The sequence below is a fragment of the Podarcis cretensis genome, assembly GCF_951804945.1.
Source record: "Podarcis cretensis genome assembly, chromosome: 7".
Classification (NCBI taxonomy): domain Eukaryota; kingdom Metazoa; phylum Chordata; class Lepidosauria; order Squamata; family Lacertidae; genus Podarcis; species Podarcis cretensis.
Window position 1 is genome coordinate 84,778,332 of NC_137176.1, and position 22,350 is coordinate 84,800,681.

General features: G+C 44.5%; 1 protein-coding gene across 2 annotated transcripts in view; it reads left to right on the forward strand.

Annotated features, from left to right (window-relative positions):
• Window positions 1–230: 230 nt before the first annotated feature.
• The window catches only part of KHDRBS3 (KH RNA binding domain containing, signal transduction associated 3), a 121,255-nt gene continuing 99,135 nt past the window's right edge, over window positions 231–22,350 (forward strand). For both annotated transcript variants that reach the window (XR_013840888.1, XM_079984462.1), the window contains exon 1: window positions 231–762. Coding sequence is in view for 1 of the 2 variants with exons in the window: in XM_079984462.1 (XP_079840588.1) it covers window positions 675–762 (88 nt within the window). In the remaining variant the exon portion in view is untranslated. The remainder of the gene's footprint in view (window positions 763–22,350) is intronic.

Here is a 22,350-nt window from a genome sequence, read left to right on the forward strand (position 1 = left end):
AGGGGGTTGGGGTGAGGGGGGAATCAACCAATCGGAGAGCGAGTTACGCTTTCTTTCGTAGACAAGCGCGTCTCCTACCCAGTAGGCAACAAAGGTGGGCGGGCTCGAGAAGCTCCTCCTCCGCCTTGTTCCGAGTTGCCTGAGAAGGGGGAGCAGGGGGCGTGGCTTCCTGACAGCCGGGGGCGTGGCGTGCGCGGCTATTTAAAGAGGACTGCGCCGGGGTTGGAACGCTCAGTCGCGGCTCGTAGCCGGTGCGGGCGGCTGCGTCTGGGAAAGGAAGCGGCGCTGCTGGTTTGGATAAGCGGGATTTTGGTGGGGAAAGCAGAGGCGCGTGTGGCTTTTCCTGGATGCGCCCGGCTTGGAGGGCGTAACAAGTGTCGCTTCCTCCGCGATTCCCCCCTTTTTTTCGTATTTTTGCTGCTTTCCCCTTACCTTGCTCCTTAATATTTTTTTTTAATTTTGTTTCCGTTTTTCTCCGTGCCGAGGCTGCATTGCAAGCGAGGATTTATTTGCTGCACGGCTGCTGCTGCACCGCCGATCGTGCGCGCGTGTTTTTCCTCTCTTTTCCTCTGTCTCCTTCCCGCTTTTCCTCCCTCTCCTCTTTTTGTTTTCTTCTGCCTGCGTGTTAGGCGAGCCCGGGTCCCCCCACCTTCCCTCGGGCTGGCGGGCGGGCCATGGAGGAGAAGTACCTGCCGGAGCTGATGGCGGAGAAGGACTCCCTGGATCCGTCCTTCACCCACGCGCTGAGACTGGTTAACCAAGGTGCGGACATAGAAAGCCTGCAACTTGTATTGAAAAGGGAATGGGCGTTTTGCAAAACAAAACGGGGTGGGGTGGGGTGTCTTGATTTTTGGGGTGCGGGGAAAAACAAAATGCAAGCTTATTTTCTGGACGGGAGCAATGTAAATCTGGTGCAACGCCCGCTCGGAAGTAATTAAATGAGTCGTACGGAAGTAGGATTGCACCACCCTGAACCATTTGTTTTTGTTCTTGTTGTGTTGCATTACTCTGCGCGAATAATGGGAAAGGTAGACAATAGGCACTTGGTAAGAGAAATAGGGGGCGGTGCCAGGGCACGGCTGCCCACCCTGGAAAAGTGCTGGTTTTGTGTTTGGGGTGTCGTTCCTTGCAAGTGCAGGAGACCCCTTTAAACTGGCTGCCCGCAGACTTTGGAAGCAACTCCGAAGCGTGAACTAGGTAGGGGCTTCTGGGTAAGTCTGCATTGGATGAGCTGCAAAGGCAATTGCATCTTTCGGAGTGTGTGTGTGTGTGTGTGAGAGAGAGAGAGAGAGAAAGCTTGCATTTCTCCAGCGTTAACGTGGCACCTCGGGGTGCTCAAAAGTGCTTTTTCTTGGGTGTCCTCTCCCGTAATCCTAGCAGCATCTCTGCAAGGTAGCTCTGCGTTGCTTATCCCTATATTGCAAGGAGAGAGAGAGAATGGTTGCAACTGTGGCTATGCACCCAATGAGTTCCAACTAGAATTGAGATTTGGAATCAGGGTCTTGCTGCAACTTGCTTTTAGCTGGGCTCTTCCTGCTTGTACAGTTAAGCAGCATAGAATATTGGCTGCTAGTCCTTGGCATCCAGTGGCAGCATGCCTTTAAACACCAGCTGCTGGTGGCAACAAGGGGGTGTAGCCTTCCTTGTAACCTTCCTGTAGGCACCTGGATCGCCACTGCTGGAGGTGAAAGTGGTCCTGGGTTTCCATCTGAGCCTTCTGGTATGATTTGGCAAGGCATTTTGAGATGGATGCAGGAAGCGTGCTAGAACGGCTTGGGATTTTGTAAAAAGCTGCTAGAGTGACTGGCTCTCCCAGTGTGAAACAAAAGCGGAGATGGTGTGTTTTGGTTTTGAGTGATAGGCAGCCTCATTCAGGTGCAAGGAGTCTGTATTGTCTGGGACTGGAGGGCTTCTTAAAAAGTATGGGAAATGAGGGCCACGTCTTGAGGGTCCTTACGGGACAGCAGCACACCCTCCTGTTGACTAGGGCCTTTTAGCAGAAGGAGCTGGAGCTTCTTGAATGCATCTGGGAGTTCTTAGACAAAAGTTCCCTCTGGAAACGTCAATTACGGGCTTTGACCAGATGGATCTTAACAGACAACTGTTCATAACAGGCATTTTAGAAATGTGCTACATGAGGGGTGATCTTCTCTCTGGTACTGATTTTGGGGAAGCAGCCCTTGGTAAAGAACTGGATGATTATTGCTGAAATTTTGTGTTTCTGGGGTCAACATTATGTATTTGCAGGGTTTGGGGCAGGGAATGGATTTTGGAAGTGAGGATGAACGAGCGCTCTGTAGGAACAAAAGATTTGTAGGATTCCTCAGGGGGCATTGCAGGCAAGCATATGTTCTAGAAAGTCCTTTAGGGGGTGGGTAGCAGTGGATAAAAAACTGGTTTTCCCCCTCGACACTAGAGGAAATGGGGTTGAGTTTTCTGGGGAGTTGAATGAACATGTGATGCAATATATTTGGGGGGGGGGGAGCGACATAGCCTTTTTCCTCACCCAAAGCTCCAGTGGTTAATTGCTAAAGGAGGGAATACAGTGCCATGATGTTTGGGAGAGGTCATTAGAGTTGTGTTCTAGAAACTGGTGTGCACGGAAACACAATAAGCATGCAGCAGGTGATGACACCTTGCCGCCCCCCCCCCCCGAAACTAGGGTCTGTGTGAGTTATTCACTCACTTGAATAGGCTGAGAGATCAGTGATCCACACACCTTCCCTCTTTGCTAGCCTGAGCAGGTGCTTTCATCTTTCTTGCCTTTGATCTTGCATCTGCTTAGGAGAATTTGTCATGGTGGGAATCAAGTGGCGTGCTCCAGAGCTTGGTCCCCCCCCCCCCGCATTGCCAATTCCCTGGGGGAAGGGAAGCCACTGTGTGCCTGTGACCCTCAAGTGTGTCTCACCCTCAGTGGACCCGGTCCCAGAAGGATGTTCCTGCTGCTGCCTGGGGAATTTTTCCCTCTCTGAATTGTCCGATTTTTTTTGGAGCGGAACCAAACACCCCAACCCTATTTTCCCATAGCATCTCTGAATATGAATTGCTTTGGCAAACTGTGCAGCTGTGAAGTTGGTATCTTTTTCTATAGTCTGTCACCTTTACATTAAAAGGGAATCTGACATCTTCTGGTCAGTAGCTCCCCCCCCCCCCCCATTTTGGTGGAGAGGGCATCTAAATATCACATATTACCGATGTACTTGAACTGCACAACTAAATAGCTTTTTTGACATTTTGCTCTTTCGAGGCATCTTGTATATATACCAAGAAAGGTGTGTCTTGACATTAGAAAGGTTTTTTTTTTGGGGGGGGGGTTGGGTGGACATGGAATTGCTTCCGATTACTAAGTATTGGTTCTCTTCCTCCCTCCTCCCTCCCCCCCCCCCCGCTTAAAAAATAGCAATTTTCAGTTGGATGATTTCTTCCTGACCTTGATATTTTCATGTTGCTGTTGGGCTGTGTGTGCATGGGAGAAGCATGATGGATGTCCTGATCACCAGCAAAGTGGCCTTCATTGGCGAGGAAGCTGAGAATAGCAGATGGGACTTGCAATAAACAATAGGTTGCCAGGACCTGCCAAAGTTTGAAGTGATCCTTTCCTATTGACATCGTGCTCATATTAAAACTAATCCCGCAAATCCGGCAAGCGCTGCTTGTTTCTGAGCTTCTAGTTTTAAGACAAGGCTCTAAAAAAATGGGAAAGGGCTGTAGCTCAGTGGTAGAACATTTGTTGTGCAGGCAGAAGTTCCCAAGTTTCAATCCCATTCATCTATAGATAGAGACTCTGGTCTGAAATCCTCAAGAGCAGTCGCCAGTGTAGATACTGAGTTAAATGACCCCATGGATCTGACTCGGTATAAGGCAGCTTCTTTCTATGTTCCTAAAAGGGTGCTTTATAACAGTTGGAAGGGCGGGGTATAAATAATAAAATTATTATGTAATAAGGCTGAAAAAGGGTTGTTGAGCATTCCAGTCAAACCTTGCAGCCCCATGAGTCCAGTGGGGATTGCTTGCTAGCATCTTCAGGATGGTTGCAACCTGTAGGACAGGTTTGCATCTCTGAAAGTCAAATGATGGACAATGGCAATATATTCTGATGGCTCACACAACTTGGGGTTTGCATATTTTTCTGACGCCTCTCAGTAGGAACTGCCAGAAGAGAGGTGCTGCTTCGTGATCTGTCTGGGACGTGCTTGTGACAGACAACCAGTTATTTTAAGGTCCATAATGATGTGTGGCTAATACCTGGACATAGCTTGGAAAAGTGGGAAATAGGTCTAGCAGCTGCTGTGATAGCATCTTCAGAGGTGTCAAACCACTGAATAGTCATTGCTGGGGAGCAATGGTTGCTGTTTGCCGTTTGCCGTTGTGCCCTGCTTGTGGGCTTTCCTGAAGTGTTTAGCTAGCCGGTGTTGTGGAAATAGGATGCTGGATTGCATATTCTGGGTTGTATCCTGTGCTTGTCTTACTCCAACTAGGCCCACTCATGAACTTAAGGCCATTGATTTCCAGTGCATCTATTCCAAGTAAAACTTGGTTGGATACCACGCTTCATTTTCAATTGGCATTGTTTTGACTTCTTTGTGATTGCTACCCTGTGCTCCTTGGGGATTGAGGGAACAGCTGTAGCTCACTGGTAGAGCATCTGCTTCACATGCAGAAGGTCACAGGTTCAATCCCCAGTGTCTCCACGTAGGGCTGGGAAAGACTTCTGTTCTGAGATCCTGGAGTCTGAAGAGACAGTTGTCAGTCAATGTAGATAATATTGAGCTTAGATGGTCCAATGGTCTCACCTGGTATAAGGCAGTTTCCTGTGTCCCTGTGAAGGGTAAGATATACGTTTAATTAATAATAAACAATAAACCTTTCACATGATCTAGTGGGGCTTCTGTGTTATACTGATGCCAAAATCTGCTCAGTTATGGGACAGTTCATTCTGATGCAAGCTATTAAAACTGCAGAAAGCATGGTGTATTTGCGTCACAGAAAACGTCATATCATTCCCTTCTGCACAGTGCTAGAACCCCTACACTTCATTGATAACATTTGCTATTTAATTTGAATAGTTGGGGAGTTGAAAAAAGGAAGTACCTATGTATCCCCTCCCGCCGCGCAACTAATTCAGGTGTAACTGCTCTGGAAATTAAATCTGCATCTTTTGAAAATTACATTTGCAAGAGTGAGTAACTTGCAGCAGGTATCCTGTCACAACAGGTAACCTGAGCTGTAGGTTAGTACTGTACATTTTTACTGCTTTCAGCATGACTTGGGCACCAATGAAAACTGCCGTATTGGTTCTGCTGGAATCTAACCTTAAAGCAACAATGGGTGAAAATAAGGTGTATTTTTAACACTGTTAACCTCTGTGTCTACATCTTAGAATTTGACGTTACCCAGTAAAGTTCACTGCATGTAGCTTCAGGGTGGATAGAAGCCAGGACCCTATACAACACACACTTTAATTTGTGATACTGCTTTTTTAAAAAGCAAATGGTGGACTAGGAAGATAACTTAGCAAATCAAGTTTTATCAGGTTGCTTGTGATACTAGGTTAACCTCTGGCTATTTTTGTCAAGTGAACCAAAATGGAATGAAGAGTATGTGTTTCTTGAATGCAGGCTACTGCAACTCTCAGTTTGCACAATGGCTGCATGGCATGCCAGTAGAACTTAAAAAGTAGGTTGATTTAGGTGTAGGAGCAATAGGAAATTAAGAATGGAAAAGAGAGATTTAGAGCTGGCAATAACTGGTTACCTTTATCTTTTGGGGGATTAATAGAAATCTGAAAAGGTCTTTAAAAAAATGTTGGACAGAATTTCCACATCCAAGCTGCTGAGCCAGAGCCGCATGTACTTGGATCTCTATTAATAATATCAGAATGACACTTCTAAAGCCCTCATTGAGGCATGCAGAGTGTAGAGAGCTCTGTTTGTGCATCTGTCTAGGATTCTGCAAGAGCAGTTTTGCAGTGATGAATCACTGAAGATTTTCACCTAGTATGTACCGAGCAAAGCACTGTAGCCGCAAATGTACTGTCTCAATTAAAAGGCAGGCTTATGTAACCTTTATAACTGCCTGCCTGCGAGCTGACCCAGAGTACATGTTTCAGATTTAAGAGTGTGAAGCAGCTACTGGGTGAAAAGAAATGACAAGCAAACTCCTTGCATGGTATGTTGTTGTTTTTTCTTTTTGCACAGAAGAGGATGAGCTCTTCCTAAAGAACAGCATAGCAATAACATAAAATGCTTGTTTACATTTACAAGCTGTTGGATAATTGTTGTATTGTTTGGTTGAGGCTTTCACTCCACTGAAGTATCTCAGTCTTGGAGTGGCAATCAGCTTTGTAGCTCCAGGTTTTTGCCAGTATACCCAAGTGGCAGTCACAACTAGATGTGCATTTTATTTATCCTAGAAATTATATCCAATTTTTACATTCAGTAGAAGTCACTCAAAGCTGCTTGCAAAGTAAACAGACAGGCAACAACAACAAAAGATAACTTGTTTTTAATGATGTGATTGTTAACAGGACCAGCGTGGTGCAGTGGTTAAGAGCAGTAGACTCGTAATCTGGTGAACCGGGTTCGCTTCCCTGCTCCTCCACATGCTGCTGCTGGGTGACCTTGGGCTAGTCACACTTCTCTGAAGTCTCTCAGCCCCACTCACCTCACAGAGTGTTTGTTGTGGGGAGGGAAGGGAAAGGAGATTGTTAGCCGCTTTGAGACACCTTAGGGTTGTGATAAAGTGGGATATCAAATCCAAACTCCTCCTCCTCCTCCTACAAAGCAAACCAGGACCAAAAATAGTACCAATAAAACAAATAGCCAGAACTAATAATAGACTAAATTAGGTCACGTAGTAAACAGGATCAAAGGCTTGTTTAAGACCAAAATGCCTTCAAAACACTGGTGGCACGCGAAGACGGAGATGGCATAGCTTTTTGGGGCAAGGAGTTTCACATTGGGTGCTGCCACAGTTAAAGCCCCAGGATAGATTTAAGGGCTTGGGGAAGTGTAAATCATTGCACTGGTTACTTAACACTGCATGCGATACAAGCCAGAGCCAGGAGCAGGTGCAACTGGCACACCAGCCAAACAGGGCATAAGTTTTCCTGGCCAGATGTGACACCTGGCCATCTGATGACAAGACTGGGCTCAGAATTTCTCTCTAGCTACGACGCTGATCTTTCAAGGGTTGTGCAACCCTTTCTGGAACAGGCTGACTTCCTGTCCCTGCACCAGTAGGTGAAATGACCAAGAACACCTTTGCCTTGTTTTGATAGAGTTTCAGTACGTTAAACCCTCATTCAGCCTAACACTGACTCAGCTTCAGAACTTCCCTGGAATGAGATGACAGGGAGATGCAGAGCTGTGTTTCCTCACCATGGGGATAAGATTGAACTGGTTCCTGAGTAGTAGTTTCTGAGAGACGCCTGCAAGGAAGGACGGCCCAAGCCCCTTCCATTACGAAGCAGACTGAAGCAACAGGAACATGCTCTGCTCTCTTTCTCCCTGAAAAAAATAGTCAACTTAGGGCAGCCAAGGCTCCCTACTCCCAAACCAGGCCTGTAATAACCTGACTGAAGTTCAGAATCTGTTTTGTGTAGGAATTCTTAGAGATGGGTTGCTCCTATGTACCCAAGCACACCAGCCAAAAGAAGAGAAGAGGAGGAGTTTGGATTTGATATCCCGCTTTATCACTACCTGAAGTAGATAAGAAGAAAGGGAAATTACAAAATCATCTCTCAAAATTAAGTCTGCACAACTTATTCCACACACAGAAAAGTGAGCCCTCCCAGCTGTCACCTGGAAGCTTACCTGTATTTCCCCAGCCTCCCACCCTAGGAGATCCTCCCACCTGTTTGTAGAGAGAGAGTGCTGCTGTTGTGATCAACCTTAGATCAGGATCCTGACTTGCTGATTGAAACTGTTTGCTCTACAAAATGGGTGAGCAGAACTTGGGATTACAGGACCTATGTTTTTTCTAGAACCATCGGCCAGAGCTGGGGCAGATACTTGCTCAGGTGCAGTCAGATGCAAAATGGTGGCTAAGAGGGTGAGCGTTGTATCACGATGGACATCATGAGTCATTGAATGGAACCTGTGTATTCAAGTACAAATCACATCTTGAGTTACTACTGATCAAGATCTCCAGGACCTTTATTTGGAGCAGGGGAAAGTAGTTGTCTTGATGCTGGCTTTTAAGTAATCGGGAGTCATCATTTACAGTGACCCTACGGTTAACAGATTCCAGTCTACTTCCTGTCCACCTTTGCGCTGCATGGTCTCCTCTTGAAGTCTGCTGTGGGAAGCTGCCTGACTTTAGCTGGTGTGAGTTGCACGTTTGGGCGCAACTTTTTAAGGTGCCAAGTTTGAGAACTTAAAATAGCTTGGGCACCGGGTATTTTAGGAAATGCAATTTCCCTTGCACATTTCCTGTTGTCGTCCAGAGTGGCCTTTTTGTATTTGCTTTCTCAAGGACTGGCCGCAAGATAAATAGAACCTTAGGTGAAAATGCCACCTCCTCCCTCACACAGTGGTCAGTTTTGTAGTGTTGCAAAGTTGTGTGCCTTTTCAGGTTTGCAAGAAACAAAGAAAAACCTGTTAAGCTGTTAGGTTTTACAATGTCCAATAAACATGCCCAGAGCTACTTCTCACCTTCACCACAGCTCACCGCAGACAGTACTCTCAAATACTGAGCTTTACTTTGGTGCCCAGGGCAAGTTGCTAGCCCTGGCCTTCACTGTTGGAGGATAAACGGTTTATGACAAAACAGGTTCTTTCTTGGTGTAATGTTTGGAGCAGACTCCATGCAAAGCCAGGCTAAGCTCCCCTCCCCCCTAAAAAATGACAATTGAAGATAATATTCCAAAGTTCTGACGTAGCAGCAACCCTGCTGATCATATTCTAACTTATGCCTGTTCTAGAGTTACATTGGTGGTGGACTAAGTGGTCCATTCCTGGTTTAAAGTCCATTCCTTCTCATTTGTATATTGGCTTGCATTTTTTTTTTTTTAAACCCATACAAACTTTTCCATTTAAATATGTGCCTGGTTTTCTCTCAAGATAGACTTTCTAGATAGTTTTGTTAATGGTGTTTTTTGTGTCCGGTGACTTCTGCGAAGTACAAAAGCAAATAGATTCTGAATAGTGATTTGTGCGTTAAACTGGGAAGTTCAGATCAGGCCGGTTCATAGCATAATTGCCAGGTGCTACATTCCTCAAGCACAGGGGTCAGCAAACTTCAGTAGGGGGACGGTCCACTGTCCCTCAGACCTTGTGGGGGGGGGGGCGGACTATATTTTTTTTTTGGGGGGGGAGAAACAAATGATTTTCGCCCACCTGCAAAGAGACCTGAAGATGCTTCGCTTTACCTGTCCCAGTTGCCGTCCCAATAGCCACAGCTCGGCTTCAGTCAGCCAGCCAGGCACCATGGTGGGGCTAGGAGACTGCATTGGCTGGCGAAGATGGAAGCAGCAGCCCCAACGGAGGAGCCGTGGATGGAGGTAGGGGGAGCGGGGCATCCCTGGAACTTTTACCCACCACCACCTGCTGTTGCTGCCCTTCACAGCACCACCCTGCTGAGACGGGCAGGTGGGCGAGCCGACTCCTGCCGTTGATGGCGCCTGGTGTGGGACAAGATTGCTCCGTCCCTGAGGAGAAAAGCACCGGCGTGTGAGGGAGAAGGAAAGAATGCGCACGCTGGTGATTCCCAGACTGTCCGCAGGCCGGATCTAGAAGGTAGTTGGGCCTGATCCAGCCCGTGGACCTTAGTTTGCCGACCCACGCTCAAGCACCTCTTGTTGGCATGTGGGAAGTCCTAGACATTTTCTAAAAGGATTAGCTGATAGGAAAAACTTCTGCCTGAGACCCTGCCATTTGGGAGTAGGCAGAACTGAACTCTGTATGACCTGGTTTATGCAATTGCATGCTTTGTGCAATTGTTATGCATTATTATTATTACAGTGGTACCTCTGGTTACGAACTTAATTTGTTCTGGAAGTCCGTTCTTAACCTGAAACCGTTCTTAACCTGAAGCAGCACTTTAGCTAATGGGGCCTCCTGCTGCCACCGCACGATTTCTGTTCTCATCCTGGGGCAAAGTTCTTAACCCGAGGTACTACTTCCGGCTTAGCAGAGTCTGTAACCCGAAGTGTTTGTAACCTGAGATGTTTGTAACCCAAGGTACTACTGTACTTTGTGTAGTCTTTCATGTGTCTTCCAAGGCGAGCTTTGTATCTTTAACAGTAAATAACATGTTTAATGATTTATTATGTAGAATTCAAAGAACCGCAGGTTGGATGAAATATTGATTCATTGCAATAGCCAACTTCGGAATGCATTGGTTTGAGGGGTTAAAAGGAAAATTGGGCAGTTTATCTGATGAGGAATATTGGATTAGTTGGGCTGGTGTTCTGTGAATAAACTAGATTCCCCCACTCCCCCTGATGAACTCTGTATCTTAATGGTTGCATGCATGTAATTATGTCAGTAGGCAATATTGCTTGAGTAGTTTCTGGGACCAGCACAAATGCCTATGCATATGCAGGACTGGCTTTTAGAAGCCTGATCTGACAAAGAGTATACTAGAAAACCCTGTCTCTTCTGTGTTGTATTTAGAAGGTCACTTCTGATAATTCACTGGCTTCTCAACTGCAGTGAGACAAACAGAATTAAAAGATTCACAGAGTTACATAGTTGAAGTGCATGCACAAGATCTCAGATTCCACATTCCTGTCTCTTGAGAGATGCTACTTTTTGATGCTTAAAGGATCTGAAACATTTCCTGCTTGGGTATAAAGTCAGCCTATTTCAGCCACAATTGGGCATCTGGGTCCTATTGATTTCTTCTTGAATTAAGCATTTCATTGTGATGCGGCAGCTAAAAAAGCCAATGCAATTCTGGGCTGCATCAATAGGAGTATAGCATCTAGATCAAGGGAAGTAATAGTGCCACTGTATTCTGCTCTGGTCAGACCTCACCTGGAGTACTGTGTCCAGTTCTGGGCACCACAGTTCAAGAAGGACACTGAGAAACTGGAACGTGTCCAGAGGAGGGCAACCAAAATGGTCAAAGGCCTGGAAACGATGCCTTATGAGGAACGGCTAAGGGAGCTGGGCATGTTTAGCCTGGAGAAGAGGAGGTGAAGGGGTGATATGATAGCCATGTTCAAATATATAAAAGGATGTCACATAGAGGAGGGAGAAAGGTTTTTTTCTGCTGCTCCAGAGAAGCGGACACGGAGCAATGGTTCCAAACTACAAGAAAGAAGATTCCACCTAAACATTAGGAAGAACTTCCTGACAGTAAGAGCTGTTTGACAGTGGAATTTGCTGCCAAGGAGTGTGGTGGAGTCTCCTTCTTTGGAGGTCTTTAAGCAGAGGCTTGACAACCATATGTCAGGAGTGCTCTGATGGTGTTTCCTGCTTGGCAGGGGGTTGGACTCGATGGCCCTTGTGGTCTCTTCCAACTCTATGATTCTATGATTCTATGATTAAACTGCTCACATTGAAATCAGTGGCACTTAAGAAAACCCAACAGCACCTAACTCTGGTGCAGTTGTGTTCCATGTTCACCTCCAGGAGGTGTGAACTATCTATGGTCTTTGTCTGGACTACACATCACATTAGACAATAGTTTGAAACATCTTCAGCACCAAGAAAATGCTTACTTCTCATGGTTTCTTAAGAGCAGGGAATTTGTGCCTCTCCAGGTGGTGATGGACTGCAGTTTCCATTGGCCCCTGCCAGTGTGGCTGAAGGTCGAGCATGACAGGAGATCCACAGTTTCTTCACCTCTGGTTTTAAGTAAACAAGTCTAGGTTGGGCCAAAAAAAACAAGTCAGATTCTACCTTGTTTCACCTTGTTGGCAGGACCTGGTGAGGAGCAGAGCAGGAGCCTTTGAGCCATGTGTACCAGTATGTTTCTTGGTTCACATTAAGCCATGATTTGTTTTAAAGTATAGTCTAACTGGGCCTTTGTTTAAAACGTGGATTGAACAGAAATTCATGCATGCATGCAAAAGGTTTTCTGAAGTATTGTTAAACACTTGAAACCTGCTGCTGTTAACTTTTTGTAGAACAGTAGGGGTCCAGCAGGAGATAATGAGAAGAGAATAATACACTTTTAAGTTGGATACCTTGCTTTTCCTTGAAGAGAGGAAAAAAGAAACCCTTTCAAAAGAAAAAGAAAAACCCACCCTAATTTTATTCAGCTAACTGGCATAGAAATCACAAAAGGTGCAAACACTGGAGTCTTCAGTTTTGGCACGCAGTTGCTTTTAAGTAGCAGAAATCAGGGGATTAGTTAAAAGCAAGTATTGTCACGGTGTTGAAAAGAATGCCTGCCTAGCATTCTGCAAAGTTAACTGCCAAGAACTTGGTGCAAGTTCAGTTTGAAATGGCTGATTTAATTCAGTTTAAACTACTAAGAATCCGGTTCTCACTAAAATTAGTGTCTGCTTCATTGTTGTAATCCTGTGCACCTAATCCTTGATAGTAATTTAGACTTCCCTCTACATAAATCATGCAACAGCTCTGTGGTACCGGCACACCGTGTCCGGTTACTTTGAATAAGCTGTTTGAACTGCTCTAACTCTATTCCTAATGGTAGAAGTTATTCAAGGCGGCTAGAATGGGTTTTTATGCATGCATGCTTACAGTTGGTGATTTTGGCAAAGGGGTTTGCAGAATTGCACTGCTTGCTTTCTGCCTACATGGCTATGGAAGATATGTGAAGAGTGATTCTATCATATGTTCTAAGGAAATTCATGTAGGACATCTGAAGATATTTGGCAAAATACTTGGCTGTTTTGTTGGTTTTAGGTTGGGCTTTTGGTTTTAATTACAGTGGGTTAAGTACTTAATTCATTCCGGAGGTCCGTTCTTAACCTGAAACTGTTCTTAACCTGAAGCACCACTTTAGCTAATGGGGCCTCCTGCTGCTGCCGTGCCGCCGGAGCACGATTTCTGTTCTCATCCTGAAGCAAAGTTCTGAACCTGAAGCACTATTTCTGGGTTAGCAGAGTCTGTAACCTGAAGTGTATGTAACCCTAGGTACCACTGTACATGGTTTGTTGTACTCTGCTTTAAAGATCTAAACAAAATTTAAGCAGTTTATAAATTGTTTGTGAGTAATAAGGCTGGGGTGAGGGACGCAGGTGGCGCTGTGGGTTAAAGCCTCAGCGCCTAGGACTTGCCGATCGAAAGGTCGGCGGTTCGAATCCCTGCGGCAGGGTGCGCTCCCGCTGCTCGGTCCCAGCGCCTGCCAACCTAGCAGTTCGAAAGCACCTCCGGGTGCAAGTAGATAAATAGGGACCGCTTACCAGCGGGAAGGTAAACGGCGTTTCCGTGTGCGGCTCTGGCTCGCCAGATGCAGCTTTGTCACGCTGGCCACGTGACCCGGAAGTGTCTCCGGACAGCGCTGGCCCCTGGCCTCTTAAGTGAGATGGGCGCACAACCCCAGAGTCTGTCAAGACTGGCCCGTACGGGCAGGGGTACCTTTACCTTTACCTTAATAAGGCTGGGAGAAGAAATGGCATTATCCACTGGAGGTGTGGAGGAAATTCAAGTGGTGGTAAACGTCAGGCAAAGCTGGTTGGGAAACCTGATGACAAGCAGGTGATGTGTGATTTGAGCTTCTGTGCAGGGAAATAGAAACTAGAGGCAACAAGGACAGAAAGGAAGGAACAAGCATCTCTGAGCACAAATGAAGGTTACTAGTTATTTTTTCATTGCGTGCAAAAAGTACACGCCTGTGCAAGCAGTCATTTCGTGCTATTTGTGTGCTCATTTGTGGCATAAATGCCCTGCTCTTCTGAGGAGCCCAGATAATCTCCCATCCACGAGGCTTTTGAAGGTTATATAGGAACAGAACTGTGCCTTTGACCATTATCCGTTAGGGGACATAATCCCGCTGTACCCCTTTTTATGACGTCTTTATGACATATTCAAATATTCAGGTATTTTGGATGTGTCTAAATTGGTTGTTGCCTGGAAATCACAATATTTTGCAGTCCTGTCCCAAGTTCACTGGGTCTGTTCATTTAAAACATCATTTTGATTTGCTGGTACAAGGTGATTTTTCAAATCACAAGCTTCCTCCTGAGTAAGCCTACTTAGTGTTTCCCTGAGCAAGAGTTGTTGTATCAGTACATATTCACTGGAGCTAAATAAATAATGTATTTCTGAGGAAAAGAATAAAAAGTGTCTGGTCATTCAGCCCATGTACCTTTTTTGTATTAGAGTTATATTTGCTTAGACAAGTGGCTCTTGAAAACTAATTAAAGTACAGCCACAAATTTGTAATTTAAGTGCCTGAAATATGTCCAGAACTTTGCCCACATTGTCTTGTTGATATGTGAAATATTCATCATGGTCTGCAGTAATTGTGTATCATACTTGAATAGTTCAACTTGGTTACTGCCTGTGACTTTTTATTTAAAGGAGTGTAGAATGTAATTCATTGTACTAAAGAATTGTGTTGGCAGTATAAAAACTAATTCTTTTGTATTCACTTCATAATTGATTTTAAAACCATTAACACTTAAAAGTGGCATCTTCAAAACGATTAACCTTTTAAAAATCATTGTTATCCTTCATGGCCTTGCACTTGTTTGTGGAATTGCATAACTGTGTTTTTCTGAATTCCTTCCACAATGAACTGGAAGTTTATCAGCTGGCATAGGCTGACTCTAGAGCAGCTTGCGCTGAGGAGAAAGTTGCCAGAGAAGAAAAGTTGTTTTCCTGAAATTCAATCCTCAAATCTGGAATCCATGCGCATTTCAGAAATTAGGAAGGAGGCTTAAGTGGGTTGCCTGTTCATTCGGTAAATAGTTCAGAGTTCAGACTGCGCAACATTTTTGGGAAAGCTGGGGAGGAGGGCAGTTGGAACTGGAGACTTCACACAGTTGGTTGTGATGGGTCATATTTATCTGAATCAAGCTTTTGGCACAGAATGTTTCCCAGAGACAAGTTGTTTATCCAGCATTGGCTTGAAGGCTTTTCAGATGAGAATTCCACCCCATAAGTACATTAAGAAAAGAGTAAAGTCAGAATCTTCACTTCCCGAAGTAATGATCTACTAGCTTAGCAAATCTATCCACTTCAAGATATGAAGACAATTATGTCTGCTCAGGCAAGCATCTGAGGAAACTTAGCCAAGCAAAGTCAGTAAGCTTGTTCATTGGGAAAGTAGCCTCTCTGGGCTGTGACTTCCAATGCACCCCTTCAGAAAATGACTGTTTAGGTGGCTTACACACAGCTAGAGAAAAGGGGAGAGGCTGGTAGTGTATTAAATACTACTTTTTGCTGATGCAATGGAGTCATTGAAGGCTTCTACAGTGCCTAAAGCAGCTTTCACCATCCTAGTGCCCTCCGGATGCTTGGGATTACAATTCCCATGGACCAAGCCACCACAGCTGTGTTTAGTTCCTCTAGTTTAAACTAAGTCTGAACCCGCAGGCTTGCTATCCTATTTCAAGAGATATTAGTTAAATATTAGGATAACTCTGTAACTTCAGCATTGGGGCAAGCCACTACAGGAGAACATAGTACCCGAACAACAATGTTTTTGAATATTCTGGTGGTGGTGGTGGTTGTTAGAATTCATTCAGTAGCGCACTTGGGCGGTGAGTATGCCTGGAATAGAGACAAAACAGGGCTGCAGAAGAAGCAACTCCTGAAAAATCGAGCACCAGAAATAATTCTGCACCACCTTAGCACAGCAAGGGAAGGTCTTTGGGAAGGAAATGTGGGCCACTCCATCCTTTGAAAGGTTCCTGGATCTTTGATGCCTGGAGCACCCTGCTTGGGGATACAAAGCAATGTTTGGTTGGACAACTATATTCATTGTACAACTTCGTAAATACATCAGAACCCCTCAACTTTCTATCCATATACTTCAGAGCATTTCTGTAAAGTGGAGTCCTGTCCCTGTTTTATGGATGGAATCATGCCTTTGAGTCCATGCAGGTATTTTCCAGAAAAGTAACTAGTATGTCAGATTTGTTTGGTAAGCTTAACTCTGCGTACTAAAAATCCTAGGTTTTTCTCTCTCGTGAACAAGCTTTTAATTTTAATCCTGTGAGTCATCTAAGCTTGCCTTCATAGGAGTCCCTGAATACCTGTCCACATTCATTTAAGAATAAATCTAGCTGTCTTGAAATGGAATAACGTTGGCAAGAGACTGTCCCATTAAGAGCTTTATGTAAGGGTGGATTAGTTAGCAGATGTTACAGGCTAAAGTGTAATAGAAAAGTCATACGACTAGACCTGGTTTCCAGATCTCTCTAGAAGTAAATACACATACCGTATTTTTTGCTCTATAAGACTCACTTTTCCCCCTCCTAAAAAGTAAGGGGAAATGTGTGTGTTTCTTATGGAGCGAATGCCGGCTGTGCAGCTATCCCAGAAGCCAGAACAGCAAGAGGGATTGCTGCTTTCACTGTGCAGCGATCCCTCTTGCTGTTCTAGCTTCTGAGATTCAGAATATATTTTTTCTTGTTTTCCTCCTCCAAAAACTAGGTGCGTCTTGTGGTCTGGTGCGTCTTATAGAGCGAAAAATACAGTACTTGTTTCCTCCCCTGTAGGCTGCAAAAATGCATGACTGGTGATGGTGAACACCAAAACCACGCCTCTAGTGAAGGTGCTCCTTTATGCTGGTGCACCTGTACAACATAGCTATGGGTTTTTTTTTTTCTTTTTCCAAATTTCCTTCAGAGAGCTTTTTCTATGTCTATTTGTCTGCCTAGATAATCCAGCATGTCTGACATAGCACTTTGGTGCAGTGCTGAAGATTTGGGGTTACTCTCAGACTGGTGACAGTTCCATGCATTCACACATAGGTCTATTGCTCTTTACCTTTTTATTTTTTAACCTATCGTTGCATAGAGAGGGGGTGATGTTGGTGGTCCCTCCTCAATAGGCCATAGTTAACTAACTGGTGACAAGAGGCTTTACAAGGGACTACCTTTGAAGGTGACCCAGAAACTACAACTAATCAAGAATGTGGCAGCTAGACTGCTGACTTGGAGTGGTTGCTGGGACCATATAACACCGGTCCTGAAAGACCTACATTGGCTCCCAGTACGTTTCCGAGCACAGTTCAGAGTGTTAGTTCTGACCGTTAAAAGCCCTAAAGGGCCTCAGCCCTGTATACCTGAAGGAGTCTCTCCCCTTCCATGGTCCAGTTTCAAGGGCCTTCTGGTGGTTCCCTCATTGCGAGACGTGAAGCTACAGGAAACCAGGCTGAGGACATTCTCAGCAGTGGCACTTTCCCTGTGGAACGTCCTCCCATCAGATGTCAAGCAGATGAGTTACTATATAGCCCAGGCATAGGCAAACTCTATAGGAATTGGGACTACAACTCCCATCATCCCTGACCACAGGTCCTGTTAGCTGGGGATGATGGGAATTGTAGTCCCAAGCATCTGGAGGGCCGGAGTTTGCCTATGCCTGATTAGAAGACATCTGAAGGCAGCCCTGTATGGGGAAGCTTTTTAAGGTGTACTGTTTTATGTTTTGATATATGTTGGAAGCCACCCAGAGTGGCTGGGGGCAACCCAGCCAGATGAGCGGGTTACAAATAAATTATTATTTCGCTAGAGATGCAGCAAATAACAGTTGGTGTCACCAATGTTTAAACCAGTCCTAACTGATTGCGGGAGGTCTAGGTCTTTAAAATATTTAGGTATTTAATTTTTAAAAATGTTTTTGATTAATTGTTGTGAAATATTCAAAAATATTTAAAGTTTATTACATTTTATTGCTAATGTGTTTGCTGCCTTGTGCTTCTTTGGGTGGAAAGGCAGGGTATGAATTTCATAAGTTTAATGAAAATTAATTATTGAGAGGGAAGGATCACATGGAGCATTTGAACCTACAGTGGTGCGGTGCCCCGCAAGACGAACGCCTCGCAAGACGGAAAACCCGCTAGACGAAAGGGTTTTCCGTTTTGGAGGCGTTTCGCAAAACGAATTTCCCTATGGGCTTGCTTCGCAAGACGAAAATGTCTTGCGAGTTCCTGCGGGTTTTTTTTTCCTTTCCCCCCCTTTTTCTAAGCCACTTATCAGCTGATCCGATAAGCCGATAAGCCGCTAAAAGCCGCTAACGCGCTAATCCGCTAAGCCGTCAATGGGCTTGCTTCGCAAGACGAAAAAACCGCTAGACGAAGAGACTCGCAGAACGGATTAATTTCGTCTTGCGAGGCACCACTGTATAAGGAGCATGGGGCTGTTGGCCTGAAGAGGGGCTTAATATTCCTGTTCTGTATGGTGGCGATGGGGAGGGCAGGAGAAAAGGCTTGCTGGGAACAGTTGTGTCCAGCTCTATTCCTTACCTGTGGCTATTGGTCTTTGCCACTGACTCATCACTGGAAGCAAAATCTCCCCTGCAGCTGAGGGGATTATGTCTCAGATTAATGAATGTGTGTGGCACCATAGCTTTAGTTCTTGTTGCATGCCTGGAGTACAGAAATGCTCAAGTGTGAAATGTGCTGCTTTAAGGCTTGAGGAGCAGGATGCTGACACAGAAATGTTCATCGGGATGCTGATGCATATGGCTGAAAACTCACAGGATCTACTTCAAGTCTCCTTGCTCTAATGCATGAAGCCGCAGCTCATGAACAGCCTAAGCAGGCAGAGTCTCAGTTGAAGTGCACGCCTTCTTGATCATGTAATGAGTGATTCTAAAATCAAAGCATTCCAATACTCTTGAAAAGGAAGTGCTTCTGGTCAGTTTTGCAATCGGTGGCGGCGAGGCAAAACCCACACTGGGACAAGAGTGATCTTGCACTGTTTGCTTCCATTCAACTCTCATCCCACCTCCCAGTTCGGTTGTTGCTATTGCTGCTACGAGTAGCCCATCATTGACCAGTTTGCAGCATTAGGAATACATTTCCAGAACATAAAGCTCTGCTGCCACCAGACCAGAGCATGGCTATGACAAAACTGGACTTTAATTCTGTCTATTTCTCCTGTTAGCTGTTTTGAATAGAGGCAAACTGGGTCTTTCACTTTCTGCTTCTCGGCTTTTGATTTTTCCAAACTAGAGTTTGCCCAATTTCTCCACCAATTTGCAAATTTTTATAAAAGTGTACACAACATTTCACCTTTGTTTGTGCACTTCACTCAGTGTATGCACTATTGTGCACAGTTGCGCCTAATTTATTTTTGTACATTTTCAATAATTTTCAGAGGCTAAAAGTACTTTTGAAGTCTTCTAAAAAGCAAGAGCAACCTGCTTAAATTGTAAACCAAATGGAATGCACAAGATCAGTACAACCCATATTTAACAATTGCCAGATCATTGCTCCTTAAGTAGGTCTGTCCGGTTTGGTCTCCTGCTTTTTTAAAAAAATAAGTAATTTTCAATTTTACATCTCAAAACAAACATTTTACATGCTGTTATGTATCCAGTGAGTTACCCCCTCCTTTCATGGTTCATTCCACTTATACTTCATTCCTACGATTTTACTATAATCATTTTAATCAGTTTCCCACTCTTACATCACTTAAACATCAATTACACTGTTGTATTTAACTTAGTGCTGCCAGAGTTTTCAGCTGTGTACAATTATTTTCCATATGCTTAATAAACATTTCCCACTCTTTGAATATATGTTCTTCTTGCTCTCTTATTCTATGTGTTAAACCTGCAGGTTCTGCATATTCTAACATCTTTAGTTGCCAGTCCCCTTTGCGTGGGGCTTCCCACATTCCATTTTTTGGGCTACCAAAACTCAAGCTGTTGTTGTTGCATACTTAAAAAAGTTTTTCTGACACCTAGGAATTTATGTCTGGGTTATTTCCAATAAGGACTCTGGTCTTTTTGGAAAAGTTATTTTAAACATTTTTTTCAGCTCATTATAGATAGTTTTCCAATATTCTTTTACATTTTTACACGTCTACCACAAATTAAAAAATGTCCCCCCTGTTTCTTTACATTCCCAACACATATCAGATTCTGCTTTATACATCTTAGCCAACCTACTCGGAGTTAAATACCATCTGTGAATCATTTTCATATATGGTAATTCTCTTTCAATGAGTAACATGCGGTAAATTTCAAATCATTCTTCCAAAGTTTCTCCCAGAGGTTTAAATCTATATTGTGTCCTATAACTATTGCCCAGTGTGTCGTTGAAGCTTTGACTAGTTCGTCTTCTGTTTCCCATTCTAATAAAAAGTTATACATTTTAGACAATAGTTTATCCTTATTCTGTTTTTAAAATCTATTTTGAACATGTGATGTAACTTGGTGGTACTTTAACCAATCTGTAACAAGGCTCCTTAAGCCTTCCATTGGTTTTAATGTGGATTCACTCCCTGTAAAATCCCAACACGTCCCTGTAAGTTTGGTCTCCTGCTTCTATTCGTCATCTTCAGTCTCTCCAGTTCAGAATTTCAAGCAAATCCCTCCCCTCTCCCATCTGTTTGGCTCTCTCATTCAGCTAATTAGCTGCATTTTGTGCAGCTAATTCTTGGACTTAAAAATGTAACGCAGCGTTAAAGCAACAGGAGTAACTTACACAGAAGAACAGTATTCCAGGAAAACTTTTGTGTGTTGCTGTAAAAAAGGTGCTAGTGTATCCCAGACAGTCAACTCACTAGTTTTGTCTCAATATACATTTCCTCTGTTCAAATAAGGAAAAATATGTGGGGCAATGCATGGGAATTCCTATGCTTGATAAGTTTCCCATATCCAGCTAAATGTGGTTTTTCATTTAAATAGTTTAAAGCTTTTGTTTCTTGTCTATAGCTTCACTTTTGATGAGGGGTGAGAGAGAGAAAGAGAGAAACCACTTACCGTATTTTTCGCTCTATAAGACGCACCAGACCACAAGACGCATACCTAGTTTTTGGAGGAGGAAAACAAGAAAAAAAAAATTTCTGAATCTCAGAAGCCAGAACTGCAAGAGGGATCACTGTGCAGTGAAAGCAGCGATCCCTCTTGCTGTTCTGGCTTCTGGGATAGCTGTGCAGCCTGCATTCGCTCCATAAGACGCACACACACACACACACACATTTCCCCTTACTTTTTAGGAGGGGAAAAGTGAGTCTTACAGAGCAAAAAATACGGTATTTTGAATAGTCACTCACATTGTGATAAGTCTTTATGCCTGAGTGGGATCATTGATGGCACTGGCAGGTCAGAATGGGATGGCCCCATACTTCTCTGGTGTGGGTCGTCAGAACTATATTGCAGTAGTGCTTCAATGTGCGCATTGCTCCCCCATTATTTTCAAGTGCAATGCAGGTAAAACCCTGCCCTTAAATACTAAAGCACCCCGTGCTTTGGGTCACCTATAGCTTAACAGTTTTGCTACTGGCAGGCTTAATCTTGGCAAAGATGACTTTCGGGATCCAGGCATCCCCAACCTTCGGCCCTCCAGATATTTTGGACTACAGTTCCCATCATCCCTGACCACTGGTCCTGTTAGCTAGGGATCATGGGAGTTGTAGGGCAAAACATCTGGAGGGCTGCAGGTTGGGGGTGCCTGAATTAGACAGTAATGCAAATTCATATGTTCCCTTTTGATATCAGACTAAATGTTGCCTCTACCTCACTTAACCTTAGCCCACAGAAATATGCTAGAGTGGCTTAACAGGCGCTGCAGATCTTTACAAATGTGGGTGCCTTATCTCAGTGAAATAGCATCTGGACTTATCTTCATGCTTTATCAGTTGAAAGGCTGAAACAAGAAGGTTTTCTTTACAGAGGATGTAACACATTATTTCCCTCTCTTAGACCACTTTCGAAACCGCTGCCTCTTGTGAGCCGGACTTCTAAATGGTTCCTGCCTCTGCTGGCTGGCAGGAGGCCCAAGCTGTTCCTCTGTCAAATTAGTCTGAATTTAAGCCTACACTGAAACTGCAAGGATGGGCATCAACAAATAATAGCACTCAGCAGCCCCTTGTTTTCTTGTATTCCATACAGTCATACCTCATGTTACGTTTGATCAGGTTGCACGTTTTCAGGGTGCGTCCCGCGGCGACATGGAAGTACCGGAAAGGGTTACTTCCGGGTTTGGCTGCTCGCACATGCGCGGATGCGCAAAGTGACATCACATGCATGCGCAGAAGTGGCGAATCGCGATGCGCAGACGCGGAGATGCAGGTTGCATTCTTTTCAGGTTGCGAATGGGCCTCCGGAACGGATCCCGTTCGCAGCCAGAGGTACCACTGTAGTTGATTTTGGGAATTCTCTCTGGCCTCACTGTGACCTTACTTCCATGAGTAGTAGGCAGAATCATCAAGTTGGAAGGGACTCTGAGGACCATCTAGTTCAACCCCCTGCAATGCAGGAATATGCAGTTGTCCCATACGGGGATCAAACCTGCAACCTTGGTGTTATC